Source organism: Halichoerus grypus, chromosome 12, assembly GCF_964656455.1.
Source record: "Halichoerus grypus chromosome 12, mHalGry1.hap1.1, whole genome shotgun sequence".
Lineage (NCBI taxonomy): Eukaryota > Metazoa > Chordata > Mammalia > Carnivora > Phocidae > Halichoerus > Halichoerus grypus.
Window position 1 is genome coordinate 92,109,998 of NC_135723.1, and position 22,127 is coordinate 92,132,124.

A 22,127-nucleotide genomic window follows, 5' to 3' on the forward strand; every position below is an offset into this window, starting at 1 on the left:
CATGGAAGGGGTGGAAAAAGGGGTGCCTGGCTGGCTAAGTCAGTAGAGCATGCAACTCTTGATCTCTGGGTTGTGAGTTTGAGCTCCACATTGGGTGTAGAGATTACTTATTAAATAAATAAATAAACTTTAAAAATACAAATAAAAACTAGAAAGAAGAGTACAGTAAATCCCAATGGATTCATAGTCAGTTTTTTGCTCTTGTTTCATTGTTTTATTTATTTAAAGATTTTATTTATTAGAGAGAAATGGAGCAGGGGATGGGGCAGAGGGAGAGGGAGAAGCAGACTCCCCACTGAGCAAGGAGCCCAATATGGGGCTGGATCCCAGGACCCTGAGATCATGACCTGAGCCGAAGGCAGACGCTTAACCAGCTGAGCCACCCAGGCACCCCTGTTTTATTATTTTAAAAGCATATTCCAGATGTCACATCATTTCACCTCTAAAACATAACCATAAAAATCACATCCATAAAGTTAACAATTTTTTAATATTATCTAACATCCTGAATGTGTTCATTTTTCCTATATAGAGTTGGTTTGTTCTAATCAGAATCTTAAAATTAAAGTCCATATAGTGCATTTTGTTGATTTGATGACTTAATACTTTGAAACATTTTGTGCCGTTCAGTATAGTTTGTACATTTTATGAAAATGCAGAATGGCGACAGAGTTTACCCAGATAGAGTTTGGATGACAGCATTAAGTACAGTTCTCAGAGATGGATGTACAGAAGGAAATGGATTCCTTTGTTTGAGGAAAGGTTTTTTTGTTTTTTGTTTGTTTTAAGTAATCTCTACACGCAATGTGGGGCTCGAACTCACAACCCGGAGATCAAGAGTTGCATGCTCTACTGACTTAGCCAGCCAGGTGCCCTGAGGAAACGGTTATTTTTAGTGTATGTGCTGCCGAAGCGAGCACAGAAACGGTTATTTTTAATCACCTTTTTCTGAAATGTTCTCTAAAGATGGGATCCTAAAGTGCGGGGATCTAATGTTATGGTTGAAAAAGATCCACAAGTGCTATCTTGGTTTATATGGCATTTTATTGGTTATCTATCACTGTAAAAATGTTGTTTAACAAATTACCTCAAAACTCAATGACTTAAAACAGTATTTTAGCCCATGAGTCTTCAGGTAATGATAAGGCTGAACTTGACTGGGAAGTTATTCCTGTCTCAGCTGGGCTCACTCACATGTCTTCTGGTCAGTCAGAGGCTGTTGAACCCAGAATGCTAGTCTGGCTGTGTTCTTAGGGTAGTGGAAGAGGTACAAAAAATGTCATACAAGTGCTTTCTAAGCCTTCCCTTCTGTCATGTTTGCTACTGTCCTATTAACTAAAGCCAGTTACATGGCCAAATTCAGAATCAGAATATGATGGTACTAATTATATAGCAAAGAGATGGATACAGTGAAAGGTTAAGAGTTTAAAGCATAATCCAATCATTCTGTGACAGATATTGAAAAAAAAAATACCACTTTGTTTAAGAGGTAAGAAAATGATAATAGAATTGAAAATTTCTTTGAGGGATAAATATTTTGGATTGAAGGACATTTGAGAAGTAAAGGTTATTGGCACACCAGTTTGTTGGGACTGGATGTCCATAACAAATTAAAATCTTCTTTGCTAATATAATTGGCCACACAGCCTGAATACTTACTTTGTGGCCAATATAAAGACTGTGTAGGTATCATATGCCATTAAAACAATAGGCATGAGCTATATTCTCAGGATGACGGTGATGAAGAGGAGGAGGATGACACAGATTCCTAAGGCAAGAATTTATCCCAGGGGAAAGACATGAACTAAGGCTAAGGTACACAGAGTGTTATGGTAGTATACTGAAAATCAGTAATGTGCTGTCAGTGTATGTGCAAGGCACAGTTTCTCATTTCTCACAACTTTATGAGGTAGGTATTATTCCCACTTCTTTGGTGAGGAAATGGATTCAGGTTAAGTAATGTGGTCAAAATTACATAGCTGGTAATTGGTTTGGCAATAAGCCAGACCTTTTGTTTTTTGTTTTTTGGTTTTTTTTAAGATTTTATTTATTTGCAAGAGAGACAATGAGAGACAGAGAGCATGAGAGGGAGGAGGGTCAGAGGGAGAAGCAGACTCCCCGCCGAGCAGGGAGCCCGACGTGGGACTCGATCCCGGGACTCCAGGACCGTGACCTGAGCCGAAGGCAGTCGCTTAACCAACTGAGCCACCTAGGCGCCCAAGCCAGACCTTTTGGACTCTAAAGTCATATATTTATCTTAAAGAGTATCTGCCAGTTCATTTCTTTTTTTTTTTTTTTTTTTTTTTTAGATTTATTTTATTTATTTGAGAGAGAGAGCGCACAAGAGGGGGTAGGGTTCATAGGGAAAAGCAGACTCCCTGCCCAGCAGGGAGCCCAATCAGGACTTGATCCCAGGACTCTGGGATCATGACCTGGGCCGAAGGCAGTCGCTTAACCAACTGAACCACCTAGGCACCATACCAGTTCATTTCTTTAACTCCTGTTTGAGCCTATGCTATTTGTTGGGCATTGGAAATACACAGATGGGAAATATAAATAGCTTTCTTTAAGGTGCTGTGATATGTATCTAAAAGTATATACATAAGTATATATATGTACAAAAGTATATGTGTAAAAGTATGATATGTACTTAGCGTCATGAAAGATAAAAAGATGGCATTAAGGAAGGTTTGGCTCTCTGCTTATGTTTAAGTGGGGGTGAGATGTGGTGATTGATCAAGAGTATTTCACAGGATAGTTGAATCTTGTTGAATGAATCGACATATATGAGTTTGGACAAGGGGAGGTAAGGGATGGTGTCTGAGGAAGAGGGATGACATCCTTCTGCAAAGTCACAGAGGCAGAAAACAAGAGTAAATTTGGGAAACTAGATATAACTATAGATTGTGTTGTGACGTGGGGGAACAGCAAGAGATGGTTTGGAAAGGTACGTAGGGGCAGATCATGGTAAACGGTATTTTATACTTGGAATACACTGCCAAAGCAGAGGTTGTAAAGTAATAGTTAAATTGAGATCAGTTGTATTCCTGACCTCACTGCAGTGAGGGCACGTAGGCTCAAAACATCCTCATATCCCACCAGTTCATTTATGATATGCTCAGAAAGCATTATTTATACTCATATTGCCTTAGATAAGTCTTCCCTGAGCATTTATGAAATATTTTGAACTCTGATAATTTATTCTGCTTTTTATTCATGATCTTCTTTTCTGTTTATTTCTAGGCAGAACGTGTTCACGAGTTAAATGAAGAAATTGGTAAGTTGTTGGCCAAGGTGGAACAACTAGGAGCTGAAGGAAATGTGGAAGAATCCCAGAAAGTAATGGATGAAGTAGAGAAAGCACGGGCAAAGAAAAGAGAAGCAGAGGTAATACAATTTTTAATGGTAATATGTACAGCCTTACTGTCAAAACCTATTTGATTGGAAATTATTGAAAGTTATTGCTAGTACAGGCAATTTAAACCATTTAAAAAATTTAGTTAGTCCATATCATAGTAATGGATTATGTATCAAAGTTGTGGGTTTTTTTGTTATTACTTTAGAGGCTTTGATCTGTTGAAATTTATAACTAGAAAATGAAATTAAACTAGCTAGTCATACACAGCAGTCACATACAGAATGCATAAATGCAGTTCCTATGATACCCTCCCTCCCTTGACTTTACCACCATGTGACCATAGCATTCTCCCTTCTCTTCTCATCTCAGTACAGTCTGCTAGTACTTTGGGAGCCTCCTCCTCTCATTCTTTCTCCATAGCACAGGTCAAAATCTCATATCCTGCAAAGTTCTATTTTGTTTGCCACTTCATGTTTTTTTAGAAAATTGGGGTTTATCCACAGAGGGTTGTATTCTTTCATTTTGCCATAGTCTCCATTGCTCTTAACTCTAACACACCTCAGTTTAATTTGTTCTTATTCTGCCCTCTTAAAATGGAAGCCTAGATAATTGGTTTTAGCCCATTTGATGCTACAGATTTTCTTCTAGGCACAACCGTAGCTGCATCCCCCAGAATTTCATATATTGTTTTTATTTTCATTCATTTCAAATATTTGCTAATATTGCTTGTGATTGCTTCTTTGATCTATGGGTTATTTAGGAGTGTGTTTTTGTATATGTGTTGTTTTTCTAAATATTTTTGGTTTTAATTTAGTTCTGTTGTAGTGAGAGAACATTTGTGTGATTTCAGGTCTCTTAGATATATCAGTACTTATTTTGTGCCCTGAATGTGGTCTTGGTGAATGTTCCATCTATATTTGAAAAGAATGATACTCTGCCTTATTAAATGGAGTGTTCGTACATGTTAATTGAGTCAAGATAGTTGATTGATTATTAAAGTTTTCCATAGCCTATTGATTTTCTGTTGTATTTACTGAGAGGAGTATTAAAGTCTCCATCTCTAATTGTGGTAGATTTAAACCCAGTGTACTAGTAATTACGTTAAATGTAAATGGTCTAAACATTCCAGTTAAAAGGCAGAGATTGTGAGACTAGTTTTTTTTTTTTTTTTTTTTTAAGCAAGACTTAGTTGCACCTGGGTGACTCAGTCTGTTAAGCGCTTTCTGCTCAGGTCTTAAAAAAATAAAATAAAAGCAAGACTTAACTATATGTTAGCTACAAGAAATCTACTTTAAATATAAAGAGAGATAAAAGGTAATAGGATGGGAAAAGATAAACCATGTAGCCATTCTTGTTAATTTTAAAGTCTTAAAATACTTAGGATTTCTTTAAATGTCATTAAAATCATTCCAGAAAATAAACACTATGAATTTTTTTAAAATTTTTTTTAAGATTTTACTTATTTGAGAGAGAGAAAACACTGGAGAGAGAGAGCAAGCATGAGTAGGGAGCAAAGGGAGAGGGAGAAGCAGGTTCCTTGCCGAGTAGGGAGCCCAATGTGGGCTCGATCCTGGGATCATGACCTGAGCCGGAGGCAGATACTTAACCAACTAAGCCATCCAGGTGCCCCTAAACACTATGAATTTTAAAATGCAGAATATTTTATAGCTCATTTCCCCAAAAGACTCAAGTAATGAACCTTAGTAAGCATTATTACTTGCATATTTTGAAGTTTTCATGAGATTTCATATATATGTATTTGAAGATTTTCTACTAGCACACAGTGGCTTAACATCTTTAGCATGTTATGTTTTATTGTCAGTTGATTTTTACTAGGAACAGTGCATTAAAAAATTTACTTGCTCATTATAGATTGTGTTCAGCTGCACATAGTAGAAAACTTATAATGGCTTAACCAAGAAAGGGTTTTGTTTTTCTCATTTATTAAATAATTGTGATTAGGGAGTCTGGGGCTGGTACAGCAGCCTCCTTGATTCCATCAAGCACACAGGCTATTTCTGGCTTTATGTTCAGCCATCCTTACTACATGGATTCATCTTTATGCTTATCAGTTTATGTTGGCAGTACGGCTACCATGCCTGAAGCCTTTTCTCTCTACATAACTAGAAAGAGGAAGAAGAGTAACAAGGCACAAAAATTGAGTTGACTTGCCTCTTAGTGTCATATACTTGTTTTTCTTTTTTTTTTTTTTTTTTTTAAGATTTTATTTATTTGAGAGAGAGCTCACGAGAGAGCATGAGCTGGGGTGGGGGGTGGGCAGAGGGAGTGGGAGAAGCAGAAGCAGATTCCTCGTTGAGTAGGGAGCCAGTGAGGCTGATCCCAGGACACCGTGTTCATGACCTGAGCCAAAGGCAGGTGCTTAACCTACTGAACCACCCAGACACCCGTTTCTCTTTTTTAAAAACTTTTATTTTGAAATATCTTCAGAAAAGTTTAAGAAATAGTATAAGGAATTCCCCTATATCCTTCACCCAAATGTTAACATTTTACCATATTTGCTTTGTCTTTGTCCTCGTGTGTGTGTGTGTGTGTGTGTGTGTGTGTGTGTGTGTGTGTATTTGAACTGTTTGGCATTAAGTTATAGATAGGATGTCTCTTTATCCCCAAATACTACAGTGTGTATTTTCTAAAGACAAGGATATTCTATTACATAACTGCAGTAGAGTGATCTGAATCAGAAATTAACACTGATACAGTACTATTAATGAATCTGAAGACTTTATGCAGATTTTTCCAATTGCCACAATAATGTTCATTTTTACTAGAAAATTCTTCTTTGTTTAAAAACCCAGTTCAGGATCATGTGCTGCATTTAGCTGTTAATGTCCCTCTAGGCTCCTTTAATCTGGAACTTCAGTCTTTGTCTGACATGATCTTGACAGTTTTGAAAAGTATAGGCTAGTTATTTTGTAAAATGTCCTTCAGTTTGGGTTTGTCTGGTTTTTCTTCCTGGTTAGATTTTTGACAGTACCATTGAAGTAATGTTATATTTCCTCCGAAGTCACATGTTAGTGATTTGTTCCATTTCTGGTGATTGGCCTCTTTTTCCACTGTGAAGTTACAGTACTTTCTTTTTGTAATAAGTATCTTGGTATTGACATTTTTGAAACTGTAAATATTGTTTCCCATCACTTTCTGGTCCACAGGTGATAGCAGCCATTTTTTTTTTTTTTGGTCTCAGTCTATTGACTCCCTTTGAAAGGACTTTTCTATGGATTCCATCCAACAATATCCACTTGAGTATCTCCTTAGCCAAAGCTCTGTGGAGGCTGGGGAATGTAATGTCTTCTAGCTGGGCATGCTGCTGGCCTCAAAAGGAAAAAAAAAAAGGGTACAGTGGGTACATAAATCCACTAATACTTATTATTTCATTAATGAACTTAAAATGGTTGCATGTAAGATTTCTTTATCTCATTAAGGCACCTTTCATTGCTTGTGTTACAGAACTATTCCACTTCATGGAAAGTTTTTTTTTTTAGTTTTTTTTTTTTTTTTTTTTGACAGAGAAAGATAGCAAGAGAGGGAACACAAGCAGGGGGAGTGGGAGAGGGAGAAGAAGGCTCCCAGCTGAGCAGGGAGCCCGATGTGGGGCTCGATCCCAGGACCCTGGGATCGTGACTTGCTCAAGGCAGATACTTAACAACTGAGCCACCCAGGCGCCCCCCTCTTAGTGGAAAGTCTTATCATTTATATGCCCTGTCCACATTTTTCCAAAGGGGTAGAAAATGGTCTGTGGGAAAGAAGGCACTGGAAGGAAACTAACAGTGTCGAAGACATGTATTCTTTCTCTGCTAGGGTGGATGACTTGTTCCTTGGTCCTTCACTGATACATAGTTTTGGGGTTGCTACATCTCATTTTTAACAAAAATTGTAGAAAACGAAGCATTGTAGAACACTGAGAAAATTTTTTCCCAAAGTCATATTCTCTATTATGGTAGAATTCTTTTTTTTTTTTTTAAAGATTTTATTTATTTATTTGACACACACATAACGAGAGAGGGAACACAAGCAGGGGGTCTGGTAGAGGGAGAAGCAGGCTTCCTGCTGAGCAGGGAGCCTGATGTGGGGCTCAATCCCAGGACGCTGGGATCATGACCTGAGTCAAAGGCAGACGCTTAACGACTGAGCCACTCAGGTGCCCCTATCATGGTAGAATTCTTATAATAGTTCTTGGCAAAGTGCAGTTGAGTCTCTGATCTTTTACCTCCAGTGGAAGAGATCCCAAGGACAGAGAGGATGGGAATATGAGGAACCCATCGTTTTTGTGACAAAAATAGCCATACTTTTGTTATTCGTTAGAAAAGATTTTTTTGTGTAAACATAATGTATTTTGTGTAATGGTGTGGACTCAGGTTTATATGAACATTGTTTTTCTCACTTTTGTTTAGGAAGTTTATCGGAATTCTATGCCAGCTTCCAGTTTCCAACAACAGAAACTTCGAGTCTGTGAGGTCTGCTCTGCCTATTTAGGTCTTCATGATAATGATAGACGACTGGCTGATCATTTTGGGGGTAAACTGCACCTGGGATTTATTGAAATAAGAGAGAAGCTTGAAGAATTAAAGGTACATTGGTAAATTAATGTCATATGCTTTATCTCATTTAGCCATCCATTGTTTTGATGTGTATTAGTTATCTTTTTGTATAAAGGTTCTTGACTATGAGTCTGCTAAGAACTCATACCGAAAAGTGTAAGATTATAAATGGAGATAACAACTGGTTTAATGGATGATGTCTGAGAAACAGACTTTTAAATAATGTCCCCTTATTCTGGGAGGTAATATTTTGTGTTAAATATGACATTGAATTAGGAGTCTGGCAAACTGGGTTCTAAACTAATTCTTTCATGTAAATTCCCCCCATATTTTTATTTTCTTTGAAATAAAATTAACAATATAGTATTAGTATAATATTTATTTTATTTTATTTTTTAAAGATTTTATTTATTTATTTGACACAGAGAGAGAGAGCGAAAGCAGGAACACAAGCAGGGGGAGTGGGAGAAGGAGAAGCAGGCTTCCCACGGAGGAGGGAGCCTGATGCGGGGCTCGATCCCAGGACCCTGGGATCATGACCTGAGCCGAAGGCAGACGCTTAACGACTGAGCCACCCAGGCGCCCCTATAATATTTACTTTAAAGGAAGATTGAGAAAATGAGACTAGTATTTATTTGAAATATTTTGCAGTTCTTCACTAAATAGCAAGCTTGTAGGACCTCTAGTTTTACTTTATGCTCCTACTCCCATTTCAGCAAGGAATTAGAATGAAACCTATCTTTAAAAGACAGTTACTGTCACGTATATGGGTATTATGAGAAAGGCAATACAGTTCTTACTCGTGCAGAATTCTTTTGAGAAGATACGGAAACAACATAGGGTATTTCTAAAGATGTAAGCAAAATCAGAGTAAATGGATATAATCAGTTTACTTTCCAACAATCTGATGTGGCTAGTTTTTTTAAAAATTGTGGCACTGTAGCATTTTGTCATGAATGGAAGAATGGCTCAAAGATGGCAAACACTGGATAGTGAAATTAACCCAGGTTCTGTAGTTTGACCTTTAAAATAATGAGTCAGATACACTTAGGGACATATCCATATTTGTAATTAACAGTGAGCTCTTCTAAGCATTCTGAGTAGCTGGGATGATTTTTGGTAAGTTTTTATTTAAAATGACAAAAGTAAGTTTCACCTTATCAAATGGTTACTAGGCTCTGAATTAAAACTCAAAAATAGTACCTATTTGGGAATCTTCGCAGTTAATAGACCTAGCCACAGGACTGTTTAGTGTCTTACTGGTATTTTTTGAAGCAACAGAATTGGGATGGGAATTGGAAATGACAGAAGACATTTTTATTTTGGAAATTAGGGAATAGGAACTTGTAGTGATTTATAATGCTTAATGTCGTTTAAAAAAATACAAAATATGTGCACCTTCTTGGCTCAGTTGGTAGAGCGTGTGCCTCTTGATCTCAGGGTCGTGAGTTGGAGCCCCATATTGGGTGTAGAGATTACTAAAAAAATAAACTTGAAAAAATACAAAATAATGTTAGAAAACATTCATAGGAGAAAAATCTTGTAGAAATGATTTTGAAATATTAAGTCATGAAGAAATACAAAATTCTACAAACGTTCCCCAGAAGGGGGAAAGATTTTGGAGACTAGACTTGTAAGCTTAATGATTTTACCCAGCAAAACTTTTAATTGTTATTAAACAGATTTTGATGTTACTTATACTGTATCGGGAACCAGATATAGTAGAGTTTAGGGTAATTCTTGTTAAGAATGAACCCAATAAATAATGCTCCTCATTTTTTATTATTTGACCTGTCATTGTCTTTTAAGAGAGTTGTAGCTGAGAAACAGGAGAAAAGAAATCAGGAGCGCCTGAAACGAAGAGAAGAAAGGGAGAGAGAAGAAAGAGAGAAGCTGAGGAGGTATGGAGTGATTAATTGAATAGTCCAAGTATGTGAAGTTGAAGGTCCCTGGCTCTAAAAAGAGATGTGATTGATACGGGATTTTAGGTGTTAATCTAGACATGGGAGATTTCTGTTTACTTTTGAAAATATTACCATGTGAAAGTGTTTATACAAATATGTTAAGTTACGGCCATTTAAGTCAAGGTGATTTCCTTCAAAATGTGTGGAAGGGTAAATAGTCACATCCTTATTTTTTGTAAGATTGACTACAAAGCTTTTCTAGCCTTCTGATTTTCATAATGGCTAGATTTGTACCAGATTGGTATTAAACTATTTTCATTTTTGTGATATACTTTATTCTTGACAAAGGTTTGAGTTTTGGGGTACCTGGCTGGTTTAGTTGGTAGAGCATATGGCTCTTAATCTCAAGGCTGTGAGTTGGATCCCCACATTGGGTGTAAAGATGATTTAAAAAAATAAGATCTTAAAAAAAATTATTTTACATCATACTTTGATTCTGTAATTCCTCAATTCTAGGAGGTATAAACTATTAAAATTGTATAAATAATAGCCAGATGTATGCAGTTCTTTTTATATTGGCATTCATTCGTTCATAAAACCATATTCTTCATATTTAGAATGCTTAAATATACTGAGTAACTTTTACCCATTGACAACAAATTGTGTGGCATCATGGTGGCAGTATTCTTTGAATTCATGTAAATAACTTTTTAAATAACATTACAATGGACAGGTATGCCACAAAAGAATTACCTACAGTTCTAATTTATGGTGTTCCCTTAATTGTATTGCATATCTCTGAAATTTAAATACTCTATCTCCAGCAGATTTTGTGCCTAATTAAAATCCTTTATAATATATGACTTGATCACGCCAGCTTTCCCCAAGCTTTGAGCATGTTATATTTATTTCAAGATGTTTAACTTTGTGTTACATGGCTTGTAGCAGGTAATATTTTTGCACTGTAATGAAAAAATGAAACATAAGTACATATGGATATTTTACCTTTTTAGGGGAAATGCTGTCATCATCCATTGATAAATATGTTCTTCATTTACCATAATTTTTTATCTCATAGCTTTATCACTATTCTCTTTTGTGTACACTGAGTTTCTATGGGAATCGTGCTCAGCATTTTGATATAAGACCATATAAGTGGCATTAGAAATCTCAGTTTGTTAAAATTCTGTATGTAGTGCCACTGATATATATGATTCAACTGAAATGATAGTTGAATGAGAAGGAAAAATTCTTTGCCATGACTACATTTTCACGTCTGTAGATGACAAAGTATATCACATCTTACTCCTTTGTTGCCAGCTGACCGATTTCTTTTAACATTGATTATAAAATGTAATGCTATTTCAGAAATGTTTAAATTTTTTTTTAAATCTGTCTGTGAACTTGAGGAAATACTATAACCAAGAATGAAAGATGAAGAAATCATAAGGAAGTACAGAGTTAAGCAAGGTGGGATTCCACCTGTGGTATTGAAAAGGATAATGATAAAAATCACTGCCACTTACTAAGTTCCTATTATCTATCAGGCACGGTGCTAAGAATTTACCTACGGTAGTTCATCTAATCCTTATAATCCTCCTGTGAAATTTCTATTACTGTCCTTGTTTTGCAAATGACAGGCAAAGCTTAGAGAAGGTTTATAATCTGTCCAGGTCACAGATAATGGTGCAGCCAGAGTTTTAAAACTTGAATCAGGCTGAGTCAAAAGCCATCCTTCAGTTGTGCTATGTATTCCCCACAAAAGACACCTGTGGTTTTCTAGTACCCATAATATTAGCCATTACTATTTATTGAGTGTTAATTGTGTGCTAGGGAATCATGTGTCTTTTTTAAGAAACGGATGTTGTAAGATTGAATTGGGTGTTCTAGGGATTATAGTGTGAGGTTGCAGTTTGAAAGTGAATACATCTCAAAAAAAAAGAAAAAGTGAATACATCTCAGATTATAGAAAATTTTCTCTGTTCCCAGAGGGAAAGAAGAAATAACCGAGATATAAATAACAAAGACTTTTTCCCAGGTTGGGAATTGATTTCTGGAGAATTAGTGAGTGGTGATGTACCATGTTATAGTCTCCTAGGAGCATACTCTTTTTAAAAGCCAGGTATCCTAGTTAGGGGATTTCATATGCCAAGGTGGGAAAGTCTGTATAATTATGGTGTATTTTGGAAAAATTTGTGTGCATTCATACATGCCTTATATTTATAGAATTAATAAAAAGATTAGGAATCAGGAAGAGTGTAATTTTAACAGTACATTGTACTTTGTCTCACTTAATTCTTTTTTTCTAAAAATAGATATTCTTTTTTTAGGTCTCGATCACATAGCAAGAATCCCAAAAGGTAAGCATACACAAAATATACATAACTAGTGAAGTTGTTTGTTTTTTTTCAGAGGTAGTTTTTATAGATTAAATATCTTTTTAAAATGAATGAGAATTACTAGGTTAGTACTCTTAATTCTTTTGTAGTTCAAGTTTGGGCATTGTGTTTTAAGATGAAACTGGTTAGAAGGTACTCGTGAACTATAACTTTATCAGAGTAAAGTTATATATAGTGTCGTGGTGTTAAAAGTAAAGCTAAAAATACTGGGGTGCCTGGTTGGCTCAGTTTGTGGAGCATATGACGTCTTGATCTTGGGGTTGTGAGTTCAAGCCCCATGTTGGGAATAGAGCCTACTAAAAAAAAAATAAGGAAAGCTTAAGAATATTTTAGAATATTTCTTTAAAATCTTTAGAAGCGCAGGTTAAATACACGACAATTTATTTTAAAATCATTTTGGGTGGTACATGTCAGAAACGCAGGTCTAAGAGGTTATACCTGTTGAAAATATAAGTAGGTTAAGTAGTGGAATACATTTTTTTAAAGATTTTATTTATTTGAGAGAGATAGCGGGCATTGGGTCGTGGGGTGCAGGGCAGAGGGAGAGGGAGAAGCAGACTCGCCACTGTGCAGGGAGCCCGATGAGGGGCTTGATCCCAGGACCCTGGGATCACGATCTGAGCTGAAGGAAGACACTTAACCAACTGAGCCACCCAGGCAGCCCTAACTGAATACATTTTTGAAAGAAGGATCCATAGTGGGTTATTGAAGAGAAACTAAAATGCTTATTAGTTTACATCTTGATCTTCACTTTATATGAATTATCCCTTTGTACATTGATGACAAAAAAACTTTAAAATTTTGACTTTTGGCATTAAAATTTGAGGGCTTTTTGAAGACTTTATAGTTTTTACTAGTTGCTGGTAATTTTTTTCTAACTGAGAAAGGTGGGGAAAACGTGTATGTCATCATTTTTAATACTTCATGTGCAGTTTCCATGAGTCCATCCCCACCTAGAATGCCCTTTCTTATTGTCAAGTCCTACCATTTTTCTTGTTCAGATCACATCTTTTTGAAACCTTCCAGGTACTCTTATCTCTAAAGAGTAATTATTTCTCGAGAACTTTTCCCTATAAACTAGAGCATTTGTTGTTATAAAAGAAAAACCTGCCCAGTTGTGTCAGCCAATTTATATTGTTGTTTCTGAAATCTAGGATGAGAAATAAAAACATTGGGGCACCTGGGTGGCTCAGTCCTTTAAGTGTCTGCCTTCAGCTCAGGTCATGATCCCAGGGTCCTGGGATCGAGCCCCGCATCGGGCTCCCTGCTCAGCGGGGAGCCTGTTTCTCCCTCTCCCACTCCCCCTGCTTGTGTTCCCTCTCTTACTGTCTCTCTCTCTGTCAAATAGATAAATGAAATCTTTAAAAAAAAAAAAAATAGAAACATTAATTGGTGATACTGTTCTTATTTACCGGTTGATTAATGCAAATTAGTCCCTTTGTTGAATAGATACTTACTTAAACTGTGTACATAGAACATCTTCAGATATTGAGGCCAGATATTTAATTTCTACTGTTCTACTCCCAGCTACTTGCCTCGTGATTACAATAGCCTCTTGACTGGTCTCTTAATTTCTGTACTTGCCCAGTTCTCTTCTCCACCTGCCTTTCACACATCAGCCAGAATGAGCCCTTTAAAAAGTGAAACAAATTACATCAGCCCTCTTTTCAAACTCTCCAAAGGTGTTCCATTTCACTTAGGAGAAGTGGAAATCCTCGCCATAGCTTTTAAGTAGAGTGATCGATCTGAGAGTGGGGTAGGAACTAGTTTATGTGTTTTGTCAGCATATTTATTAATAACTTCCCCTTGCTCTTTATATAATTTATCATTGAGAGCATCCTGGTTTGAATTATGAGGTACTGGGTCATCCTGCCTGTAGGTAAGACCCCTGAATTATTCCCCTTGCTCACTTCATTCCAGCCAAACAGGTATCTTTTAGTACTTCAACATTCTGAACTTTCTTCTACCACAAGGCCTTTACACCTGTGTTCCCCCTACCTGAAGCACCCTATTTTGAGATGGCTGATTAGCTGATTACCTTATTTTATCTTTGCTTAGATGCCGTTTTACCAGAAAAGCCTTTTCTGTCTATCCTTTATAAAAGATTATCACCTCATTTCTGTCCATTTTTACCTCCTTAATATATCATTTCTTTACTAGCTGACGTATCTTTGTTGACTGCTAACATATCTGTGTGGACTTCTTTCTGGAGCATAACCTCCATGAGGTTAAGGACTTCGCTTTATTTGCTGCTCAGTCTTTTTCTAGTACCTAGAACAGTGCAGTGTACACCCAGTAAATACTTAAAAAAATTTTTTTTTGGATTTTATTTGAGAGGAGAGCGAGCGGGAGAGCACGAGTGGGAAGAGGGGCAGAGGGAGAGGGAGAAGCAGATTCCCCGCGGAGCAGGGAGCCCGATGCGGGCCTGGATCCCAGGACCCTGGGATCATGACCTGAGCCAAAGGCAGATGCCCAACGACTGAGCCACCCAGGCGCCCCTAAATACTTTTTAAATGAATAATTGTCTAGAATTTTTTAAAAGATGAATGAAATTATACATTGAAAGACATAGATTCATTGTAATAGCTCAGAATGAGTGATTAAAGAAAATACCATTTAATAAAACTTGGATTGAATGAATTTTCTTTTCCCTATGCTCCTTTTCAGAGATACTTTATTGTTGAAGTACTCAACTGTGGTTGATGCTGGGTCCACTATATATGTCGTTCTTTGAATATAATGTTGACATAAGCTGAATGCTTTTAAACTTCATTTAACAAAATCTTCACTTGAAAGTGAGCTGTTTGTAAATTGTATCACCTGAATATGCTTTTGAATTTATCAAATTATGAGAAAATATCACATTCTTAAAGTGACTCAGTTTTTAACAGCTTTATTGGGGTATAATTTACATACCATAAGTTCACCCATTTAAACTGTACAGGTCAATCATTATTTAGTGAATTCAGAGTTGTGGAACTGTCAAAGTCAAGTGTAGATCGTTGCCATTACTCTTAAAATGACCTTTAGAAGAAAGTTGCATAGCTTTCTTCCTGCTTGTTTTCTCTGCACGTGCCATTTCAGCCCTCAGCCCACACTATGTTGTTAGTTGCGTGACACAGCGGAGGCTACACAAGTGTTTGTCTTGGCTTCTTCAAAACATTTTTCCTTTTCTCTACTGTTCTCATACTTTTTTCAATTCCGATAAAGTTCTCTAAACTGATTTATGTATGTTAGTTTTTTCTCCCAATTTAAGTACTGCTTTAATAGAGAACTGTGTTGATTATCCTGTGACTAAGTATATTGTGGGCATTTAGACTTATTTTGATGGTCCTGTCACCTTTTTAATTCAGAGTTAGTGACTTATCATAAACAGTAGTCTTTCTCCTGCCTCTTCTCACTTTTATCCATATCCATCAGGTACATACTTTGTTTCTAAAGTATACCAGAAATCTGAGAAGTTTAAATGAAATACAAATCCATAAATCATCTAGAGAATACAGTCCAGTCCTTAGCATGTAGTAGTGTTATGGATTGTCCTAATTTTTATATTTTTGGATGTAAATCTGTACAATATTGATTGAGCTCTGAGACTAGTGTTTCATTTGTATTTTGAAATTCTAGTATGTAGTTAATATGCCACCATTTTATTCTGGTGTAGATGTAGCTGACTTGAAATAGAACTGGCATTAAGTCAGGTTACTGAGATAGCATCTGTCTTAAAAGAGGCTTTAGCAAAGGAGAAATGCATTGCTGAGAAAGCTAAAAACTAAAGCCCATGTTTTTTGTAGGTCCAGGTCCAGAGAGCATCGCAGACATCGCTCTCGCTCTATGTCACGGGAACGGAAGAGGAGAACTCGATCCAAATCGCGGGAGAAACGCCATCGCCACCGATCCCGCTCGAGCAGCCGCAGCCGCAGCCGCAGCCACCAGCGCAGCGGGCACAGCTCGAGAGACAGGAGCAGAGAGCGATCCCGGAGGAGGTACTGAGGCATCCGTGAGAGGAACGGAACTACCTTTATGGTTTAGAGGTGGAATACTAGTGGTTTGCAACTTGCATCTGGTCACATGTACACATTTGTGTGTGAGTGTATAACATTTTTTTTTTCCCTGATTATATGGGTAGTTAAACAATACACTTAGGAGCCAGAGTAAGAAATTGGAACCAATATGTGCTACAGAGGTTATTGCTTTTTCTCTTAGTGTATTTTGGAAAAAAAGTACTTTGTGGGCAATTTAGGTACCAATACTCAGTTTTTGCAGTATGTACTGGTGGATTATGGGTTCTGAGAAGCCCTTTCATTTAAAGAGTTTAGCTTTGTTTGACTTACTGTTTTCCAAACTTCTTTGAGCTGGTGCACTTTTTCAGAGCAGACACATTCTGGTATGTTATTTCATCTGCACTCTAGGTATACATTGCTATAGACAGTTAGCTTGGTGGGGCCAATTCAGAATCTTGAGGTTAGACTTTCTTGGCATGAAAATTTGAAAGGTGCAAGGAGGGCAGATCTAGGGTGTGGTGCGTTGAAGGACCTGAATATCTGTTCAGGACAAAGGATTAGAATGTGATAGAGCCTTAGCACTCAAAACTACATCACCAAGCTCCCAAAACTTCTCAGGTCACAAGATGGTCTTTAAGCCAGGTCATTTCTATGGAACATAGAAACCATGCGTACAGTTGCTTTTTTCATGACAACTCTTCTTAAGCATATATGTAATAAACCTTTTTTGAGTGCCTAGCACCTACTAGTCTTAAATTTTCTATCGATTACTCTCCATAAAGCCCATGATAGAATTCCCAGAAAGCTGATAAAAATCTTTTGGCGGGGGTGGGGGAGAGGACAGAAGCCTTTCCTTGAAATCACTCACTCAAAGAGTTGGTGAATAGGCTTTCACTGAATATTTTCTTCTGTTCTTGCCTTGTTCCAAGTAGGTCCTTTTCCCTCCCCCAGCTTTATTGAGGTATAATTAATTGACAAAATTTTAAGATATTTGAGGTGTACTTTGTGGTGATTTGATATATATGTACACACACGTTATGAAAGAGTTCCCACCAGTGGTTAATTAACATATCCTTCACCTCAGGTGTTTATCCTTTTTTTTTTTTTGAGAACATTCACGTTCTACTCTTATTAGCAAACTAGTTCAAGTAACTTTAATCAAAAAGAATTGTACACTTGCTTCTATACTAGGCCTAGTAAAAAATAACCAGGAAGTATACTGTGATTGAGCAACTTTATTCAAGTTAGAACACAAGACTAACATCTTTGATAATAAACAGACCCTTAAAGTGCTAAAGTGTACATTCAGAGTAATATAGGAGTTTAGATGAGGGAAATACCATAGAAATTAAAAAAGGCTTCAGATAGATAGTAGGTAAAACCAGGTAGTAAAAAGATATTCGAGATGGAGTAAATATCACAGACCAATGCAGAGAATGAACAAATTCCCCCTGAGAACTGCGCTGTATGTTTTGAGAGTCACCCTACTGCTTGATGGAAGGTCTAGAGAGTTTGTTTTGTGAACTTGCCCCAGGTAATTGTTTCTGGTATTTGTGAACTCTCGAAGGGAGGGGCATGTCCCCTCACCAGGGTTGTGTTATCATAGTCCCCAATGGTTCCTGCATTTATGAAGTTGTATAGGACATATTTCTATCCTACATGACACCCTTAATATTTTCAGCATGTTTATAAACAGGTTTATTTTTGTAAAACTATTAAAAGTTTTTGGTTTTCTCAAGAGCACTTCTAATCTCGACAACTTACTCTCTTTCAAAGCAGCCTTCTGTGTTTTTACCAAAAATAAGCAGCCAATTGCTATATCTTTGAGTTTAAATTTCAAGGTAAAGGCCCTAGTTACAAGTCTTACGGTTTGCTTTTTCCGTAACTGTGAAATAGTGGTTTGATATGATTCTGTTGGTGACATTTCCCTGGCAACAGTTACCTTAATAAATGAGGACTTACCTGCATTTTTCTACTTCCTGGTCTGTTCAAACACCTAGTGCAGTCTTGAGAGTCAGACTACTTGGGTTCAGTGGCCTTGGCCAAGTAATCTCATTATCCTGTCTTCCCCCCCCCCCCATCTTTGAAGTACCTGTGTTATTAGGATTAGTGGTAGTTTGAATGACATAGTGTAAGTAAACTGCTTATGGATGGGACGTTGTAATCCCTCACAGAATCGTAGTTGATGTTCATCTCATGGTTATTTTCCAATTAGTACTGACCTCTGAGACTTACCTGCAACTGTGTCCTTAAGTCTTAGGCATCATTTCTCTCCATATTCTATTCTTAAAAAGATTGTGGAGAGAATTAGTGTAACCAGACATGCACTGTGATTTTTTTTTCACATCTTTTTAAAATCATGCTTATTAAAACCTTAAGGTAGAACATGCTCCAAATTGACATTAATTTTTGAACCTTTTTGGTTGAATCCCCCTTATTTCTAAAACTGAGTATAGTATTTTTTCCTGCCTTAGAAGTTCAAAGTATTACTTGACCCATGCTCAGAATTAGGATCTGAGGTCTGGTTAAGTGAGATTATATATAAAGTACCAGGTCACTTGTAAAGAACCAAGTAAATGTAATATATATTACTGATTCATTCTAGATGTTGAAAGTATAGATTTTATATTCTGATCCCATAATATCCTTTGATTTTTCCTTCTGATTGAATCTCTGCTAGGAGCTTGTTATCACTTACCTTTCTTAATGAAATTGGGTATGGGAATGGAGAGTTGGTATCAAGAAACTGTTATGGTTAATCAAGATATAGGGTGATCATCTTTCTGTGTCTTCCATTCTTATTTTTTTCTCTTGGTTGAATGAGCTCACTCAGGAAGAGTAAAGAAGATTTCAAAAATAATAAATGGTTATTTAAAGCCATTTCATTGACTAATTCTCTTATCTAAGTCAAGTTTTGGCAGACTGTTGCCTGCAGGCCAAATCTGGCCCCATAGCCTGTTCTTTGAATAGCTAGTGAGCAATGGGTGGTTTTTACATTGTTAAAGGGTTGATAAAAAGAAAAGGAAGAAGAATACCCCCTTAAGTATTTACACTCTGGCCAGACAGCAAAGAAAAAAAGGTTTGCTGACCCCCATTCTAAGTCCTTAATTTCCACCCAGTTTGGCACCTACACTGTTTAGTTAACACTTCCACTTTTTTAAGGTATTGTCTATATACTATTTTTATATTAAACACATTTGCCATGAATTAGAAAACCTTTATGATTACCTCTGAGATGATAACATCCTCCATTAAGTCATTATTGTAGCTTATGGTTTCTGACCCTTAACTTGTTTTCACTCATCTCCCTTGTCAGATTGGGTAGTGCTCTTTTCGGTCAGAAAACTGGCTCCTCTGTCTTTCTTGGATGTATTCTGTATAACTTCAGCTTTCAGTACCTTAATATTTATCCGATTCTTTCATTTGGATATTGGGTTTCCCAACACATTTTGCTCCTCAAATTAATATTTTTCAGATCCTCAAAAGAAAGATTCAGAGACCAAGACTTAGCATCACGTGACAGAGACAGGAATTCAAGAGACAGATCACCTCGTGACAGAGATCGAAAAGATAAGAAGCGGTCCTATGAGAGCGCTAATGGCAGATCAGAAGACAGGAGGAGCTCTGAAGAGCGCGAAGCAGGGGAGATATAATTAGCTGTGTACATATCCTCAATCCTTAAGCTTCCTATGGAGTTACATACTATTGTTTAGTTTACAGCTGTTGGGGGTAACAGTGAGCAGTTCCAGACTCCGATCCAGATAGGCTAGATGCACAGTATCTAACTTGATCTGAACTGAACTTGTTTCCCTGATAAAGCCTAAAACTACATCCATAGTTTCTGGTGAACCTGTAATGCGATTCTGAAAGTACAGTTTTATATAATAAGATGCCGATATCTTTATTCTTTCTAGTAGGAGTGATAGTGAACGAATTGTGTTGCTTGCCTTGGGATTTTTTGAACATTTGTAAAATGCTGTCTTCCTTTCTAGTCCACAAACAACAGCTTCAGAATTTTTCTTTTTAATTCTTCTTCCTCTGACTTTTGTATCCCCTAATACCTCCACCCTCTAATTATAAGAGAAAGGGGGAGCAGGGAAGCAATATAACTTCTGTTCTAAGGTTCTGTTCCCATTTATTACTAGCTGATTACAGAGCATTTATACTGGAAAGTGTATTAAATACTGAGAGTTTTTGTTTTGTTTTACGGTGCCTATTTAGAGTTGGAAGTTGAACAGCTGTTGCATTACATACTTTGCTTTTTTTATTGAAATTTTGAAATCAAACATGTCTTGATTTTTCTGTTCTATTGAATTGCTATGTTCAGGATGTTTTGGAAAGGGGGGTGGGGGCAGGGACTCTTTCATAAGCACTTGTTTTATTTTGTGTGTGTGTGGAGTATAAAGGCTACAACCTTATTGTAAAAATTAATAAAATGAAACAATCACCACCACCATCATTAAACTGTAACTTGTCTAGTAAATTGTCACTAGAACTATTTGCTGTGGGCCATTTCTTCTGTTACATCTTTATTAGTGCCTTACTGTGCAAGGCACCAAAGGAAATAAATATATACTTGCCAAGATGAACTGTTGCTCCACCTGGGCCCCTTGCTGACTGTATTCCAGCTACTTCAGGGCTGTTTGTAACAGTTGCTATGGAGAACGACCAGACCTGGAAAAGAAGTTGGGTTTTTCTGTTTTTTTCATTCAGCAAACTAAAATAAAAACATCGTATACTCAACGAGAATAACAGTTTCTCCACTGAAGAGCTATGTACCTATTAGTGATTTTAAACAGTAGTTGGGAGGTATCCCTTGTGATTCTAGAAAATCTGGGAACAAAAATACTTGAGCCAAGTTAGGGTCTGTATGATCACCTTCTAACAGTTGTCTTTGGTTCCCCAGTTGTCTTTGGTCAATATTAAATTGGCAAATTTAATATGACTGAGATACATGGGCCACAGAAAGAAATTCTAAGTCACAAATTTACGTCTAAAAGGGACACTCACCAAGTTTACTAAGCTGTGTGTCATTAACTGAAGGTTTCCTGCCATATGTGGTTGTACACACTCCAGTTGATGCATAATTCAGTCTGAGACCCATCTCCCCAGTAGCCCATTTTCTTTTACTCTTGGTTTCTGAGAAAATTTTTTTTTTTTTTTTAAATCTCCTTTGGATTTAGTACCTTGGGGTGTGGGAGTAAGATCAAACAGGTTAAGCTGGTAGATACAAAACGACTGTGACCAAACTCCAAAACATTGGAAAATGTTTTAGCATTGTTTAAGTGAATTTTTTACTATCTCTCTGCCTAATTGTATAAATGCTTATTAGCTGTTAAGGCAGTTCTAGTTTGTAGGGCAGTACAGGCTCCACGACTCAGCAGGTCAGCAGGAGCCAGTGACGGACATCATCATCTTGGGCTGGGCTCCCATGTTAGAGCACTTCAGCTGCCTGGCTCTCTAACAGTCTCATTTTAAAAATCCTTTCAGAATAATTCTGTTGCTTAGGTACTTCTAATATTTGGACTTCGGGATAAACGATCTACATTTTAAATCATCACCCTTAAGCCAGGCAGCTAGTCTGAATTAGAATAACCCTAAAATCTCATCTGTAAGAAGGTGGAAGAGGGGTCAGTACCATATCCTCCATACTGAGAGGGATCTTAACACCAAAGATGATCCAGGGCATTGTACAGCTGTCTTCTACCCCTATTTTCTAAGCCGTATTTTCTGCAGCTATCTGGACCTTAATCCCTGTATCTTCTGGAGCAAGGAGCATGATGGTGAGGTCACAGTTATCTATAAAGTGCCACCACCTGGTATGGAGGGAAAGGTGGCAGCAGAGGACACTAGGCTTGCCTCATCCCACAAACACAACTATCCATTCATCCTAAATACCCCAGAAATCA

General features: G+C 37.1%; 1 protein-coding gene across 7 annotated transcripts in view; it reads left to right on the plus strand.

Annotated features, from left to right (window-relative positions):
- Positions 1–20,961, plus strand: part of LUC7L2 (LUC7 like 2, pre-mRNA splicing factor) — a 61,328-nt gene extending 40,367 nt beyond the window's left edge. For 6 of the 7 annotated variants that reach the window (XM_036106279.2, XM_036108361.2, XM_036106913.2 and 3 more), the window contains 6 exons: positions 3,244–3,387; positions 7,768–7,944; positions 9,724–9,815; positions 12,149–12,178; positions 16,009–16,200; positions 19,694–20,961. In XM_036106279.2, coding sequence (XP_035962172.1) covers positions 3,244–3,387; positions 7,768–7,944; positions 9,724–9,815; positions 12,149–12,178; positions 16,009–16,200; positions 19,694–19,871 — 813 coding nt within the window. In that variant the 3' untranslated portion in view covers positions 19,872–20,961. Of the gene's footprint in view, positions 1–3,243; positions 3,388–7,767; positions 7,945–9,723; positions 9,816–12,148; positions 12,179–16,008; positions 16,302–19,693 lie in introns of all 7 variants that reach the window. The other variant, XR_013442892.1, reaches the window with a different exon arrangement.
- Positions 20,962–22,127: the final 1,166 nt, after the last annotated feature.